Genomic DNA, 17,784 nt, shown 5'->3' on the forward strand with positions numbered 1-17,784 from the left:
CACAAGCCTGCCAGTTTGATCCCAGCTTCACCAGTGACTCCGAAGCTGAGCTATAAAGAAGGACTTCATTACCATTTTCAAGTGTCTCAAAGCTGCTTAATTACTAAGGAACTGCAAAAGTGCTACAGTTTAAATGCTAATGGCGAGGTGATGAAAACAGACAGGGCTGTGATAGAGCTGACACATCAGGTCATGTCCGGATGATTGTATTTATGAGATGGAAGTGCATAAATTATAACTATGTTCACAATATTTAGGCTGCTTTTTTCTATGCAAACCCTAATTCTTTTAGTTACAGGATTGGGTAAACTTCACTTTATAGCTGTACGAGGGGGTCAGCTTATATTATATTATATTATTAATATATTGTGCATCTCTTATTTTCTTTAAAACCTGTCTTTTAATCTGTTCTATGTGCCTAATAAGCTAAGAAGAGACCAGGCAAATGCTATAGTGGGGTATCGAAAAGCGGTCACGTGCCCCTTAGGGAAAAGCTATATTAGAGTATAGATGAATTATGGAGATGTCATTTCAACACATTCACAACAGTTTGTCTTGTTTTTTTTTTTTGGGCCACTCCACATAATAAGAGATCATGCATACTTCCACCGCATGAGCAGGCTGTGAGACGAGTGACCCTGTCCAAAAATCTGAACACAATGCATAATTGCCGTTTTAAAGGATCGTCTGGCTCTGCTGTACTTATAAGGAAATGAAGTTGGTATTTAAAAACACTAATACGAAGGGTTTTTATGATGTGTTGGTCCATTATTTGGCACCACAAAAAAAAACTCTAGAAGTAGTCAACCTATTGACCAAACACTCTTTGGGTGTGAAATCCATTGTTTGGACAAACAGATAATTTTGCCTCAAAGTCAGTGCCAGATGTTGATATTAGGGCTGTAACCATTAATCGTCTGAAATCGATTCTGAATTGTGTTTCATGCACAGCTTGTGCGTGTACTACGGCATTTGGTCAGTAGGAAGTCCTTATCAATCTAAAATCATTATGAGTCGGAGTCGTTTATAACATGCATTTAAAAAAGCAACACTCGTTAAACAAAATCATTCAAAATATTTTTTATTATCATGAAAATACCTTAAACATTTTGAAGAACAGCGATATAAATATTCCTGTAGACATTTCCTGGAATAGCGTTTGTAATGCTACTTCTTCTGTGGCACAAAGGGAGTTTTTGCACAGGAGCGCCCCCTGGCTTTTGGATGTCTACATTAAAATTCATTCATTGAGAAAACGCGCATTAGCCTAGCTCGGGTATAGGCAAGTTCGGTCCTACAGAGCCGCAGTCCTGCAGAGTTTAGTTCCAACCCTAATCAAACACACCTGAACAAGCTAAGCAATGTCTTTAGGATTTAGACATCAGGTTAGATTATCAGTGCTTAGGCTAAAATATGCAGGACTGCGGCTCTCTAGGACCGAACTTGCCTACCCCTGGCCTAGTTAATATGACATGTGGTGCTTTCTAGTGCTGTGTTCAAAATATCGATACGACGATACATCGTCATGGACGCCTGACGATGCGCGCATCGATACAGCACCTTCCGTATCGATTCGGATGCACTTTTGAAAGTAACGTGACGAAAACGCTGTTGATCCATATGGAAATGACGCGCATGTGTCCCGTGGAGTACGTAGAGTTAAAGGTAGCGGGGTATAGTTTCACTTTGCGTGTCTGTCTCGCTGGCGCACGTGTCTGCATAGCGAGCCGCGTACTCGCGCGTGCTCTCTCTCTCTCTCGCGCATATTTAAAATCAATGAGTTCAGTATGAAAGCGCAGATATCTTAGCCTATACTACAGCAAAGGGCTTTATTAGCCACTCTCTTATAAAACAGTACTAACGCATTAGAGAAGAAACACGAAGTGTATGTCTAGTGAAGAGATACAGAGTTACTTCAAACTATAAATGTCACATTAATAATCTGAATTCTATTAAATAGTATTAACTCTGACTGCATGTTTATAGATATGTTCAAAGATATAAAATAATTAAATGAGAGACAAATATAATGCCTTGTGTAAGGCACTACCTTTGTAAAACTGCTTTAAAAAAAACATAAGTACTAACTCTGGGATTTTAAGCATTTCTATGTTACCCCAAAAGCTAATAAATGAATGGCAAAAACACAAACGTTACAACACTGCTTATTCAATGTACAATAAACAGATAATAATAATAATAATAATGTTACAAAATTCTAAACAAGAAATGTAATTCAAAATAGTCTTGTATCGTGATGCGCATCGTATCGGGACTCTTGTATCGGGATACGTATCGTATCGGGGAATTGTTGGCGATACACAGCCCTTTCGCAGTTTCTGCGACCCGAGTTTGATTTTCGGCTCATGGTCACTTGCCGATACGATACCCCTCTCTCCTCCCTGTACTTTCCTGTCCTCTCAAAAAACAAAAACTAAATAAAAAAATAACTTAAAAAATATATATTATAAGGTTACTGTTTGTGAATTGGGGCATTGTAAGGAGATTGTTATGAATAATGAATGATTATGTATTTTCTCAACAACTGATTTTTTTTTAACTAAAGACAGATACGGGTTGCAGCTTTGACAAACAGAGAGATGCTTTTCAACAAAGCTGCTTAGCACCTTATACTGGTGTAAGAATATTATTTGATTGAAATGATAACATTGGCTTGGTCAAATGTTAGAAATAGAAAGACTCCTGAAGTGGTCTGAGCGGTCGGATTTAAATTAGTCTCGAAAACGTTCCCGGGGGCATTTACACTTGGTCTTTTTACGATTGGATAGCTATCAAATCAGAGAAAACGCATGAAGTGACCAGGTGTAAAAAGACTCTAAGGCAAAACAAATGAATTAGTTTGGCAATTGTGTGCATTTGGTTTAACATGGTTATTGCTGGCTTAATAGCATTTCCTGCAGATCCCTGGGTTATGTTCAATAAAAACTGTATAATGTAGTGGGGAAATTAAATTGCAAATCTCTAAAAGATGTGGTTTAGAGAGGATGAGAAGAATTTGCCCACCAACAGGGTTTTCTGCTGTGAACTGAGGAGATGCAGGGATGGTAATGATGATGTGTTATGATGAAGGATGTGGTTTACCAACACAAAGGCTTGTGCATCTAGTAGATAAGATTCGGGGCTTCTGAGATCACAGAAAAGATCAAAGGTCTTGCTATATTTTTGTACTACCACTGAGCAAATCGCTAAGGGCCACATTACTCCAGTGGTTCCTTTCACATTTATATTAAAAGCCGCAACTAAATGCCAAGTAAATTCAGAAACATTTCTTTTGACTTTTATTTTCTTATTTTTTTTCCTGGGGTTGTTGTTATTGTAAAGAATACGTATTGGATTACCGTTTAACAGCTTTTTAAAGTGGGAATGTCCCTTTTTCTGTGTGTGACATCACCTGATACACGAGATTTCAGCGCTTTTGTCCAAGTCTTTGTCCTCACTTCACGCATTTACCCAACTGTAAACAGTGGCATGTCACGTGACCATCTCTGAGCCCTGATTGGCCTGTTCCTCTGAACCTTGACCTCAGTGCCACAGGCTTGCAATGTGGCCTCATGGGAAACTGCAGGCTGTGTGATGTGATGTGTCTTTCCCCGAGGCTCTCTGTCTGGTGTTGAGGCATCTCAACAGCAGAACCGCTGCCAAAGTCAGTTTGATTTAGAGCGCTGAAATGTGTGTAAACAGAATCGTTTATCAGGCTCGTTCTATAGCAGCTCTCTGTCGGCCCAGCATAAAGAAAAGGACAAACCCTTAACACACAAACACCAGTTAATACAGGATAGCATCTTTGTAGTGGTGTTTGCTAGGATGGGATCACTACTAGTATTGTGCACATACTTTTCAGAAACCATACCCAAGGATTTTACACAACAACCATCAATTTTCCTTTGCATTTTTGAACAATTTCATATTCACACAACAACGCTGATACAGGTTCAAAAACATAAGGTCTGATTGCACACACACAGAGTTACTGAAATGAGCCAATCGGAGCAGAGCTCAACATTATTATTCACGATGACCCTTTCAAATAAGGTATTAAAGCATAAGAATAAATGTGGCATTTCTGGTGAATGCTTGAACAAAAGCTGTTGAGTTCATCCATTATTAAGCCTCAGCCTTCAGCTTTGGTCTCATTGCAAGTCGTCCACTCGCTCATTTCTCAGGGAGACAGTCTGAGCATGTTCACCAGTGTGGATTTGTTTCTTCTTTGCTATATAGCAGGATTTAGGATTGAGCTGAATTTGTCATAGCAGCACATGTCAACCCGCGTTTGTGATGAATGCTGGGGGTTGTTGGGGGTTTTGATCTTCTTTTTGCCTGAAACAACAGTTGAGCAAAGTGTGTGCAGAGCAGAAAACAAACAAACACAAAAAGATGCCAAGGGCACAGCATGGCATTTCTGACCTACTTCATAAATGCAGGGACAGGGATCTTGCTCTTGTTTTAAAGTCTAACCAATATCTAAAATAGAATGTATGCAAATTTTATTGTCCTCATTAGGGCCCGAGCACCGAGGTTCTTCTAAGAGTTATTATAATTTTTTAAAACAATGTACTTACCTTTTACAAGGAGATGTTTTGTCAAAAGCAAATGCAATCAATCAATTTAATACATAAATGACGACAGGCTTTTAAATTATTCGAAAATATTACCTGAAAATATAATTATTCTGAATTACTCAAGGTTATTCCGCTTATGCGGTTACCACAAACATTGCTCTGGTGATTATTTTAAGACATTTGACAGGTTTTACAGCAATGATGGATCATGGAGCCTCTCAAGAGTTTCCGGAAGTTACTTTCAGCCAGAGATGGGGACTCGAGTTTGAGACTCGGACTCGAGTGCGACTTAAGTCGCACACACAGTGACTTCAGACTTGACTTGAGACTCGTCCTCAAAGACTTCAGACTCGACTCGGACTCGAGCCGCGCGACTCGTGAACAATGTTTATTTTTAGGAAACATCTGATGAGCTCGCTGTCATAGCTCCCTCCGTTACCTACAACCTGCCCACGACGTAACACTCACGTATCTGCTCCGCGTGCGCGGCCGCGAACATACATGTCGACTGTACCTGCAGGCAGCCGCTGCTGTGGCATTCATCTGAAGCTTTGGGTAGTGCTGTGACGGATCCGCGGTTCAGCTCGCATGCGATTTGCGGATTAATATGCAATTTAAATAGGGTAAGTTTATCATTAACGTGTTTCTAAGGCTTGCAATTGTTTAAATGGTTAAACAATTTAACCGCAAAAAGGCGCTCAAGTGAGCAGATTTCTGTACGCACATGCGGTTAAGTGTATCCGGTCCAGCTCCAGTCAGGTCCAGAGTTGCGCTACTTTGTGTCATACTGTAGTGTAGTCCATTACCATACATTTGCTGAATAGAGCAATGAAAAACAATGTAACGTTTTTATGTGAAGCGACTGCTGCATCTTCTTCCTGAAGCGCTCCACCTGTGTTTGAGCATGCGTTTAGTGCCCTCAGTAGTTCACATACAGAGAGAAGTGTTTCAAAAGTTAAGCCAACATAAAATCTTTCTTTTCTTGACAAGGCACATACACGCAAAATGATCTCACAGTATTCTTTTTCTAATAAAACATTTTTGTTTATGTCTTAAGAAACCAGTCAGAAACCAGTCTGGGCTTATTTGTTCTTAATAAAGAGACAGTAACCTCAATTAACCTACTTAAGTCTGTGTCATTTATGTTAATCAAACAACCCAAGACAAACAGAAAATCACTTCTATTGCTCAAAAATAATAATAATAATATTTAATTTGTACAATAAAGACAGTGTTATTATCCATTTAATTTAATTTCTGTACTTAATGCTAATTTTAGACCTTACTTAATGTCCAACTTTGTTTTTTTTTATAAATGTTTATTTCTTTATTTGTTATTAGAGTTTTATTTGTTACAACGAGACTTGAGACTTGACTTGGACTCGAGCCCAGAAACTTCAGACTTGACTCGGACTCGAGCTCAGAGACTTGTGAACATCTCTGCTTTCAGCCTTATAGAGCTGCAGCAGAAAAGACTGAAAGTGATGAACTTGATGAAAGTTTTTAGACTTGAGAGGTTTAAAAAAATAAGATTGTATATTAGCACTACATTTGAATCAAATCACTTTGTTTTTCAATGCGTTTGTAGTGGATTATTTCTCATTAAATTATTATATTTAGGGGATGTTAGTAGAAAACGTGTCAGGCTAGGACAGGCTTAGGATAACATTAGCAAAACATAACAAAACACAAACAGTCGTATAATGATCAATTTTGTTTTCTGAATGCAGATTAATCCATTTTTGTTGTAATTAGAGAGGCTATTAAATGTTATGTCTGTACATAGTGCATATTTATGCATAAAACGTATGGGTGGAGTGTTTTTTGCACTGTGATTCTGCTGGTTAATTAAATTAAATGCAATAAGTTAATTTATTAATAACTTGAATTAATAAAATGCATATATTAATGCGTTTAGGCATTAATAATAATTGAAAGTAATGGCATCTCCCATCAGATGTTTATATTAACAACAAAAGAAAACAACACTGAGCCAGGGGTATTATTATAATAATTTCTAATAAATAAAAATTATTATGAAGGGCCTTATTAGTCTTTTTTTAAATCTTGTTCTTTGTATATTTTTAAATTAAACAGGCACAAGGTATATACACAGCACACAGTCAATTGTAAATTACATGCACAGTGTGATGCATTTTAAAGCTTTAAAGTGGTTGGAAGGCTGCGTAAAAGATGTTAACAGACACATGCCAGCAGCTGACCATACTAACCTTCCCATATTACTGGATTTTATTTGTCAAAAAAACATTGTTGATAAAACTACATAAAAAAAAAACTACTTAAACATATTAGTGTGGCATATAAATATTATAAATCAATGCATTTCTTGACTATAAATTAAGAAAAATCACAGCGCTGTGCTTCAAACTAAATGTATTTTATGGCTCACTTTGTGCTTAATAAAGTCTCCATGAATCACGTGACGTCCGATCTTTTTGGACTTCCAGTGGCGCAACTCTGTTTTTCTATGGCTCTGTTTTATGTAAGCAATAAGGTACGAGAGGCTTCGCGTCGTGCCTAACAACGCCCTTCAGCCGTTACTTATTCACGATACAGCATTTGCCTCGAGTACCTTATTGCTTTTATAAAACGGTTACCACACAATATTAAAGTAAAAAAAATATTAGTGAAACTTTCATGAAGTTAAATCAATAAAATCATTCCTTCCGCTAGAAAAAATAGTCCCTGACTGCGAACAACAACATGAAAGCTCAAATAAAAACAACAAAGTGTTCTCAGACTTTGTCTCATTATATGTTTATGTGTTGCTAAGGGTGTTGCTAAGGGCGCAGTGATATTAAATAGAACCGTTGGGTGAAGCGGTCATAGCAGTGTTTTATCATGAATAAAGCACACCTATTGACCAATCAGAATCAAGGATTGGAACTAACCGTTTTATAAAGAAAATTATAAAACGGTTAGTTCCAATCCTTGATTCTGATTGGTCAATAGGTGTGCTTTATTCACGATAAAACACTGCTATGACCGCTTTACCCAACGGTTCTATTTAATATCACTGCGCCCTTAGCAACACCCTTAGCAACACATAAACATATAATGAGACAAAGTCTGAGAACAGTTTGTTGTTTTTATTTGAGCTTTCATGTTGTTGTTCGCAGTCAGGGACTATTTTTTCTAGCGGAAGGAATGCTTTTATTGATTTAACTTCATGAAAGTTGCACTAATTTTTTTTTACTTTAACATTGTGTGGTAACCGTTTTATAAAAGCAATAAGGTACTCGAGGCAAGTGCTGTATCGCGAATAAGCAAAGGCCGAAGGGGTTGCAGGCACTCCGCTTCGCGTCGTGCCTAACAACGCCCCTCAGCCGTTACTTATTCACGATACAGCACAGCCTCTCGCACCTTACCGCTTACATAATCAACACCTGTGGAACATTTCTCCTCCAATCAGAATAAAGCATTCAACAGGCCCGTGGTATAATGCAATATAATATTAAAAGGAGTGTACAATGTGGTGTACGATCTCATGTTAAGAGTTCATGGAGATACATTGTTTTGTAAAATAGTGTTATGCATGACTGTTAGATAACAATCATTATTTGCGGTACTGTTTGTTGCAAGTTCACATTTAAATGGACCCAAATCTTTAAACAGACAAGCAGAATGTGTTAATTTTCTCAGGTTGTTCTTCCACCAGTTGTATTTGAAGCATACTGATTTGATTTGTATCGATTCAACACATCGTTGAAGGCAGTTTATGTCATGCATTGCAGTATGCTTGCTTCATGCTGATTTTGTTGATGTCTGTTGAGCGCTTGATGCATTAATGAAGTACATGATGTCTCGTGATCAAGGATGTGTTTTAAAACCCTCACTTTTACCAGATGTTTAATTGTTTACTTTCTGTTGTCACACAGGGCAAGATAAGATCAATGTCTGCTTTTATTAAACCAGATCTATTTCTTCTATCTGCCCCACCAAATAAAAAGCATTGCTACTGTAGTGCCTGCTCTAAAATCGTCCCTACCCTAAAGTTATTTTAGGCAAAAGAAAGCACTGAAGTAGACTGCTGAAGCAGAATTGTGTCGGCAGAAGTGATAAGAGTGTGAAGAAAGATTCGAGTGGCTGTGATCTTCTCCAGGCTGTGTGTGTGTGTGTATGTGTGTTGCTGTAGGCTTGTGATAATGAACCATGTCTTTGTCACTATACACTCTGTTCTTTTAAGACCAGCCCTGAAGTATAAGTGCTGTGAAAGCTTTAATTATACATTCACTGTTTATTCACACAGACTTGCATACTGTTTTCTCATAACTGATACTTTGATAAGCCCCACCCTCAAAGCACTGCTTTAATAACTTGCATCCACCATATTATTAGACAAGATTGATTTTCTGTTTCAATAACTTGGGTCTTGTTGGCATCTTATTATATACTTATTGTACACTGTAAAATAAAATGCAACATGACGTGAAAACAACTTGGCTTTTTAAGTCAATTTAACATACTATTTTACATTTTGCCCTGTGAATAGTTGACATAACTCAAAAACTAGTTGAGTTAGAGTTAGAGTTAGAGTAGCATAACAATATATGTTGACTTGACAAACATCAAATTTGATCAACATTGATTTGCATTTTTTTACTGATTCATTTACATATTGATACAGGCTATAGTGACGGTCCACAGTACCATAGATTGAGTATGTTGGTTAGGCACATATCTGTTCACTTACACTAATGTTATCAGTTGTAATTGCTATATAATGAGGAATTTCTCTTTTCAGTTGACTGTGATTAGTGTTTGCCTTAATTCTGTTGCAGTTTGTAATCATGTTACCGTGTAATTTAACTTTTTTACCGAAAGTAGCAGATGAAAAATGGTTTAATTTAACATTTCATTCCAGCTCACATAAGTACATTTGTTTTATTACTTTGAGCACACAGAATGGCGATACAGATATTGAGTAGTAAAAAAAGACAGATAACAATGTATCTGCCGATTTTCTTTGTGTATATTATAGTACATTATGCAACAGTTCTTTCTGGTTCTCGAATCTGATTGGCTAAGAGGCGTGCAATATTCTACTGATAACGGCACAGTAACCGCTTCACCTTTCGTATCATTCCGCCACCTAGTGAATTGAGGTCCTCTTAACAGGCTCATCTCTGAATGGAGAAACTGCACACACACACGGACACACACAAACGCGCTGTTTTTAATCACTCTCCGTGTGTCTCATTAGCTCGTAAGTCAGTGTGTGTATCCCAAGTTATTATTCCGTCAAAGATCAGCGCTCTTGGATGTTACGTTAAACTTAATGGAAGTTATGTCTTGTCACATCGTGTAGACGATTAACACTTGGAAAGAGGAATGTAAACTATTTTTTTTCTGGAGCAATATCTCTTCTCAGAACGCGAAAACACAGTGGAACTGCAGGTAAGCACCGCAGCTTTTAAATGTGGACATTGATCATTTACTTTATCGTGACTTGACTATTAAAACATGTTATGAGATATCGCCACTGATATATTTATAAGCAGCATGCTTCTTGACAATCTCTCTGACAATTATAAAAAAACGTTTTATATAGTACTGACAAGAACAAAGTTTAATAATAATCGAGTGCTCGTATCGCGTTAAGATGAAATGGGAAAGCAATAGTAACGTTATACATGTAGTTTTATTAACTTTTACCTCGCGCCAAAACAATAACAACACAAAAGACACTAAATATGAATAAGAAAACAAGTAATAGTTTTATCATGACACCAAATACTGCTGATTTGATCTCATTTTGACGATCATAAACAAACAAGGCCAACATGAGAGCCAGGGAATCCCTGTCAGAGATGTAGCCCAGAGAGGGCGGTGGTCAGCGGGGCGAGTGAACACTGACGTCCGCTCATGCTTTAGTTCTCATACGTACCGAATCTCACTAAGCAAACGTTCAAACAGGCGCTATCTTTACTAATCGACTGCAGACATATATATATATAATACATATACATTCTCGACTGAACTAATCTTAAAACTACACTTTGTGACCAAGAAACGGTAATATAAAGAAACGGCTTTTCCCTCCATTGAGTTGTTATGAGATTCAAAGCAGCCGAAAGTTTTACCTGTCATTCTGGCCGCCCTCAATTCCGTGACGGAAGAAGTAGTTCTCAAACAAAGAGGCTTTTAATATAACTCCGTTGTTGTTTTCTAGTTTTCGTTTTTCTCTGGCCTAATCACAGCCTTGATGATATAGAGCTATATCACACTCCTTCTCGAGCGATATTGCTTAAGTACACTATACTACAGTACTGTACATATAATACACTATATACATTTACAGAATATCCTTCTTTATATAAATATATATTATATAATTTTTGCAATGATCACTCACAAATGTGATGATCAAACACTTAAAATGACTTGACTTAGATAATGTAATGTTTTTAACAATTTAACAATAAACTTTATTTTCCAATATTAGTGCACAAAACAGTAAACTTGACTTATTATAAATAATTTAAAAACACAAACAGAACAAAATACATATTACTTTATTGGCAGTTTTGACGAGAATAACGTTATATTGGACTTATTCTGAAAAGGGAAACTTATGAAGTCATTGTTCATTAGCTTTACAGTAAGTTATTTACCTCTCAAATTAATTAGCAATGTACCATTAAAAAGACAATGCTTGACTGACAACATATTGATGTAGGCTAATGTTTAATGTTTTATAACACAAACCCACAGTGTTCGGCACAGACTTAAGACTTTTATAAAACAAAAGCGTCTGCTCTTCGCCTTTTATTTAGCGAGGGTGTAAAGTTGCGTGAGCTTATTTAACCAATTGCTCTGAAATGAGCATGTTCAGTTACAACACAACAAGCAGCTGTAATCTCACATACTGCAATATGTGCGCAACTGCATTTTAGTTTAAACACGTCAGTTCCCTGCCTTGCGTTATTTCTCCCGCTTGCGTACCAAAACAGTAGAGCTCGCTCTGCTGGACAAACAAGTACTTACATCATTCAAAAGTATTTCTTTGTTCTGTGAAAAACGTTCATATCGGCTGCATAATATGCTGATACAGATATATCTGCGACATGCTCATATCGGCCGATAAAATTGGCAAACCAATAAATCCGGTCGGCTCTACCTATAAATATATAGATAATAATTGCCATTTTAAAGTTGTCCAAATGAAATCCTTAGCAACAGATATTATTAATGATAAATACATTTTTGATATATTTGTGGAAGGAAATTTACAAAATATCTTGATCTTTACTTAATATCCAAAATATTTTTGGCATTAAAAATCGATAACTTTGACCCATACAATGTATTGTGGGTATTGCTACAAATATACCCGTGCTACTTATGACTGGTTTTCTCATAAGGTTTGGTCCAGGGTCACATATCACAGATTTTTTTAACTAGGGGAGGGGCAGACCAATCACAGCACTTCTATGCAGATTTGAAATTTTGTCACATTTTCGAGGAGGTGCGAATCATAGGACATTCGTGTCTAACCGTAAATTGGGCTTACGGCTAACTCTACGCTTGTCCAAAGGTTTGAAGAACAGCAATATAAATATATGATTTGAGTTTTTTTTTTTTTTCTTTTAATTTGATCTTTATTTTAAGCCTCAACTTTTGCTGCGGTTTGTATAAATGACCTGGTGCTGCTGTAGCTAAAGATTAATTATTCTCCATTTTCTAAAGTGCTTCGTCTCTGCCAGTATTGAGTGTTTGGTTAATTAAAGGCCTCAGTGTGTTGAGTTATGATTTGTGTTTCCTCTCCTCCACAGGGTCCACTTACAGCGTCCTGTCCACGATGCCATCAGACTCTGAGAGCAGCAGTTCACTCAGCAGTGTGGGTATGTTAAAGTTTTTCTTCCGCTTTTGACACCTCGCACACATTTTCACCGGGCCGTAACAGCGATGATGTGTTGCGCATGGGTGTGTATGATGCGTTTGTCACTTTAACTGCCACAAGTCATACTGAAGGCTCGTATGAATGGTGATAGGGGCTGTTAGGAGGGCATGGCTGTTGTGTTTATGAAGCCCTGTTGAGCTGGTCCTGTGCCAGTAGAGAATGTGCTCGGAGGCTTACTGCCATCCAAATGACTTGGCAGTTTCACATAGAGGTTTCTAAAGGGACCAGAAAGTTGCGACAGAGGTACCCACAATGCCCTTTGCCTGATTAGGTTGGTAAGCGAAGCAGTGTTTTCGTGTTGGGGTGAAATGAAAGAAGAGTGTATCACTAAATGTTTTTGCTACATCTGCTAAAAATATAATACATAATACGAAAAAAAAAAAATTTTTTAGTTGTTTAATTTAATGTAGTTGTAGACCAATAAATGAAGTTGGTGATATTTTAATTATTTTTTATTATTGGCTTTTAAATCTTTTCAATTGCCACTGTGTTCGAATTATGTCAAAGATTATGTCCCCTAGCGCAGTGGTTTTCAAACTGGGGGCCGGGAGATGGTGCCAGGGGGCCCCAGTTTTATGACATTTTATGAAATACATTAATTTATCATAAAAAAAATAAGGCTACTAACCAAAAGCACTACTTTTTTGTATAATTTAATGTTTTTTTATTTAAATTTTGAGTTTTAGAACAGTTTTTGTCACAAATTTTCTTTGGGGGGCCGCATAGGAATGTACCTTACACAAGGGGGGCCGCACGCTGAAAAAGTTTAGGAACCACTGCCCTAGCTAACATCCGTCATAGGGTCACCATGATTTCACAAAGTAAGATGTGATCCTGTATCAGCATGTTTTGGTCTTGAATCAACGTTTTCAAAGTTTGTACCCTTATCCATTTTTTTACTCCTCAAATTAGTGTAAAATTATAGTTTTAGAAGATTTTTTTTAAAGCCCTTAACCCAATCCTAAATCTAACAATCTGTCAATTCCTCCAGAAAGCAACATAAGGCACAGTTTAAAGAAACACTATGTAGTTTTTTTACCTTTAAATAATGTCTCTAAAATTATTTCAGTGATAGAACAACTTTTAACTGGACAAATTGTACTGTTGCTGCAACCTGAGCAGCCTCCTAGCTGCTACAAGCACACTCTGAAAGTGGCTGTGGAGGGTAGAGCACACAGCCCCGCCCCTCCCCCTGCCTGCAGAAGAGTGTCTGATACCAGGCACTGCTACGTTTTCAACCACATGGGGGAGCTGTAAGTCATTTTTACATGGAAACTACATAGTGTTGCTTCAAAGTTTACATTTAATTCATACATAAAGTGGGACAAATAATGGACAGTTACGCTTTTTAAATTCATGTAGTATTTTAATTTTAATAAAAACCAGGAGACCCCCCTAATTTTTGTGCTCTATAGGGGGACCCTCAATGCTTATAGGAGGTTCGGGACCTCCCCAGCCCCTCTCAAATGGAAATATGATTGGCCAAATAAAACTTTCTATTCCTTAAATTCGCTGTTTGTAATGAAAAAAATGCTTGAATAAAAGCCACAGTGTGCACCAAAGTGCTATTCAAACAGTAATATGATTGTGAGGTGTCAGATCCACAGTATGCCTGTCTTGTAAATATTTTTAAGTACTTAAAAATGGTATGTTTATAAATATTATCCATAACAAATTTTTATTTAGTTTCAACCAATTTTCTGTGTGTCTCTCATTTACTATAATTACATTTGTGTTATATTGGCAACATTGGTTACTCAATATCGGCATCTGCCTAAAAATAAAAACCTGTATCGGTCGACCACTAGTTTTATAAAGCGTTTTTATTATTAAAAACAATGCACCTAACCTGAATAATGTAGAATGCATTAAAGGTGCAATGTGTCATTTTTAGAAGGATCTCTTGACAGAAATGCAAAATAATATACAAAACTATATTATCAGGGGTGTATAAAGACCTTTTTATAATGAACCGTTATGTGTTTATTACCTTAGAATGAGACGTTTTATCTACATACCCTTACGTGGAAGTTGCCATTTTGTGCGGCCATGTTTATACAGAAGCCCTTGAGGGCCAAACTTTTTTTACTAAGTTGTCTCCATCAATTACATGTTTTTTCATTTTTAAATCTTCTGTAAAAAAATCATATATTTGTAAATAAATCTGTAGTTGAAGTAAATTGACTTAGAAATTTACTAAAAAGATGAAGTTTGTTTATCTCTTTGTGATTAAAATCTCTGTAATGATTTTTTAAAATAATATTTAGTCATTCAAATATTTCTAAAACGTTCATGTCAAACATCAGGATTATGATGCTTTATTGAGAGTGCTCACATGTAACAGCCTCTAATAAATCCCTAGAAAGACTATAAAATAGCATCTATACAAATACTATGTTCCCTGCCGCGCTTTTTATCTTATGGAGATTATCCCCGTTTGCTATGGCATAAAGCTGAAATCATTCTCTGAATATTTGCAGCAGATTGTTTAAAACCCAAAAGATTAGGGAGCAATTTTGGTTGAAGCTCATCTCAACAGATCATCATTTACATAAAGTGCTCAGTCTGTCTGCCATTTGTGACCTTGAGCATTTTTACATTTGTTACAGTTATTTATGCAGCTTTGTTTTGCTCTGGCAGTTGTTTTGGTACAGTCAAGCTTAAAAGGTCAAATTTCATTTTTAGGTCATTTTGTTGCTTTAGGGTGGATTATTTATTACAGTTCTTAATTTCCTGGTTCTATAAAAGCATAGTTGTATATGCTTGGTTATATAATAGTATTATTTTATATTACATTTTCTGGAAATTTCCACTTTTACATAATTATGTTGTAATTGTAAGTGTGGACGTTGCATTGAGATGGCCGTGTTGGTAGTGTTTAGAGTAAGATTTGTGATGCTGCAGTCCTGCATTAGTGCAGCGTGAGCTGCTCTTTGCTCCGGTGACGTGCTCACTGTTGCAGGTACCAAAGCCTCATCACCTCCACCTGTGCTCGGTGACACCCGGCCGGCCAGCGAGAACCTGGACACCGTCCTATTCCAGCTGAGGCAAGTCACAAGGGAACGGGATGATCTACGTAAGCGATTGGCTCTTGCATCACCTGGCACCACTTTCGATGACTGCAGGTACCAGCCCTGGTTATATTGAGTCTATAAAAATGACATAGAATTATTAAAAAATAATACAATTATATACACAAATAACTAGAAAAATCACAGTTAAGTAAGAAATTCATTGGTCAATGGATATTAAGTATATGTATTTAAACTAGGGCTGTCAATAGATTAAAAAAATTAATCTAGATTAATCGCATGATTTCATGAGTTAACTGCGATTAATCGCAAATTAATCGCACATTTTTATCCATTCTAAATTTACCCTAATTTAACACTTTTCAAGTTTTTAATATTCTAATCATATATACATATATAGATGCTTTATGGAAATGTATGTTAACAACAGCCTGTTTACATTTTAACAGATTCACCAGCCATTGTTTTGTATATGAATTTTCCTTTCAGAAGATTTTTCTTTCTCCATTTTTGTTTGCTGCTGCATCATTTGTGACCTGTGCTGGCAAGTTGAGTCGGAATTAGCAAATTTTAAAAAAAAGTTGTTCATATTTTGACATTCTCTATTAAAACACAATGCATGATTTGTTGAAATATAACAAAATATGACAGAACTACACTTGTTTGAAGTTGAAAGAGTCAAATTACCACAAACATTTCCACATCCATACATTATATTACCACATCAATACCTTAAAATCACTGGTTAAACTAATAGATTTAGCACACACAAAGCAAAAACATCATCAATGTATGTTCAACTTTTTTTCCTTTTGTTTGATTGACATTGAGACAGACTGCTTAAAATCTAAGTGATCTAATATAATGTTATACATCAGATAGTTTTACCCAACAGTTAACCAAACATTTACTTAAAACATAACAGATTATAGAGCCTACCTGCGTGAATTCTTATCAAAACAGATATTTGTAAAACTGTAATTTTGTGTAGATGTCTATATATCCGGGTCGCGCACTCGCGCGTCTGTGTGCACGCGCTTCAGATATCAGTCAGTCAGCGTGAGGGGATCGCTTTTGAGTCTTGTCGCTCTTAATAACTCTTTAACATTAATCAGGTACCGAACTTTATCTCTCTTAATGACTCTTTTAACATCAAGCAAGTCCTGCAGTCTATTTTCTAAGTCGTGCATAAAAGCGAAACCAAAATGAATTGAGACGCATTTTTGTATTAGATTAAGCATTAGGAGGACGGTAACGTTACACCTCTCAGACGTATAAATAACGATCATATCAGATGTCCAACGAGCATTTAGAGCATTGGATTTGGTAGACGATTTGCTTAATGTTCTTATTTCTATGAAAACCTTTTACTCATTTAGAGAGAGTCACATTTGTCTGCGTCTCTGTTCATTCAACTATGGGCTGGACCAAGGGTCAAACAGAAATTGCGCGTTGCGTTAATCTCCGTTAATAAAATTAGTGGCGTTAAAATGAATTTGCGTTAACGCGTTATTAACGCGTTAATTTTGACAGCCCTAATTTAAACATGAAAGATTGGTACCTGACATACAAATGGATGCCTGTTAGAGAAGTTATGATGTCTAAAGGTCCTTGTCCAGTATTAATAAATTATTGAATTTTTTTTATTTTAATAAAGCAAATTGTTCTTTTTAGGCTTGCACAAAAAAGGAAATATCCTTAACATTAGGGTCAATTTTCAATTCATGTTTACCTTGAAACATACTTCTGTAGGACTTTTCATGCATGCACTTGATTCTAGATCCCAAACAAATTCCAGTAGTTTCATCACTGTTTGTAACTGCAAAGTTTTAGACACAAAAGCATCTCTGTTATCCGAGTTAACATTGAGCTGCCCTTGCAGACAGAGAGACACAGTGGTGATGTATTGCTCTTGTCTCCAAAAGGCCAAATTCCAAACCTGGTCATGACTACGAGCGTCTGAAATCGCAGTGCATGAAGGCCATGGCAGACCTGCAGTCCTTGCAGAACCAGCACACCAAGACTCTGAAGAGGTGCGAGGAGGCCGTGAAGGAGGCTGACTATTACCAGTGAGTACAGAGAGCACAGGCCTAACCCGACATATTCATCTATCGTATGCCCCTTTTTTGGAACGGGTACATGATCAGAAACACTTCAAGGCGTTTTTAACCCTGATAAGCTGGTTGTGTGACATCTGCACTAGCCACTAAAACCTGCTGGTCTCTAAGTTGCAAGGAACTGCTGACAT

The 17,784-nt window shown here is 36.8% G+C and overlaps 1 protein-coding gene across 4 annotated transcripts in view; it reads left to right on the forward strand.

The window, feature by feature from the left end:
* Window positions 1-17,784, forward strand: part of dlg5a (discs, large homolog 5a (Drosophila)) — an 88,487-nt gene that overhangs the window by 9,000 nt on the left and 61,703 nt on the right. For 3 of the 4 annotated variants that reach the window (XM_073873043.1, XM_073873046.1, XM_073873045.1), the window contains exons 2-4: window positions 12,377-12,445; window positions 15,467-15,629; window positions 17,462-17,605. In XM_073873043.1, the coding sequence (XP_073729144.1) occupies window positions 12,377-12,445; window positions 15,467-15,629; window positions 17,462-17,605 (376 nt within the window). The remainder of the gene's footprint in view (window positions 1-12,376; window positions 12,446-15,466; window positions 15,630-17,461; window positions 17,606-17,784) is intronic. The other variant, XM_073873044.1, reaches the window with a different exon arrangement.

The sequence above is a fragment of the Misgurnus anguillicaudatus genome, chromosome 11 (assembly GCF_027580225.2).
Source record: "Misgurnus anguillicaudatus chromosome 11, ASM2758022v2, whole genome shotgun sequence".
NCBI classification, from domain to species: Eukaryota; Metazoa; Chordata; class Actinopteri; order Cypriniformes; family Cobitidae; genus Misgurnus; species Misgurnus anguillicaudatus.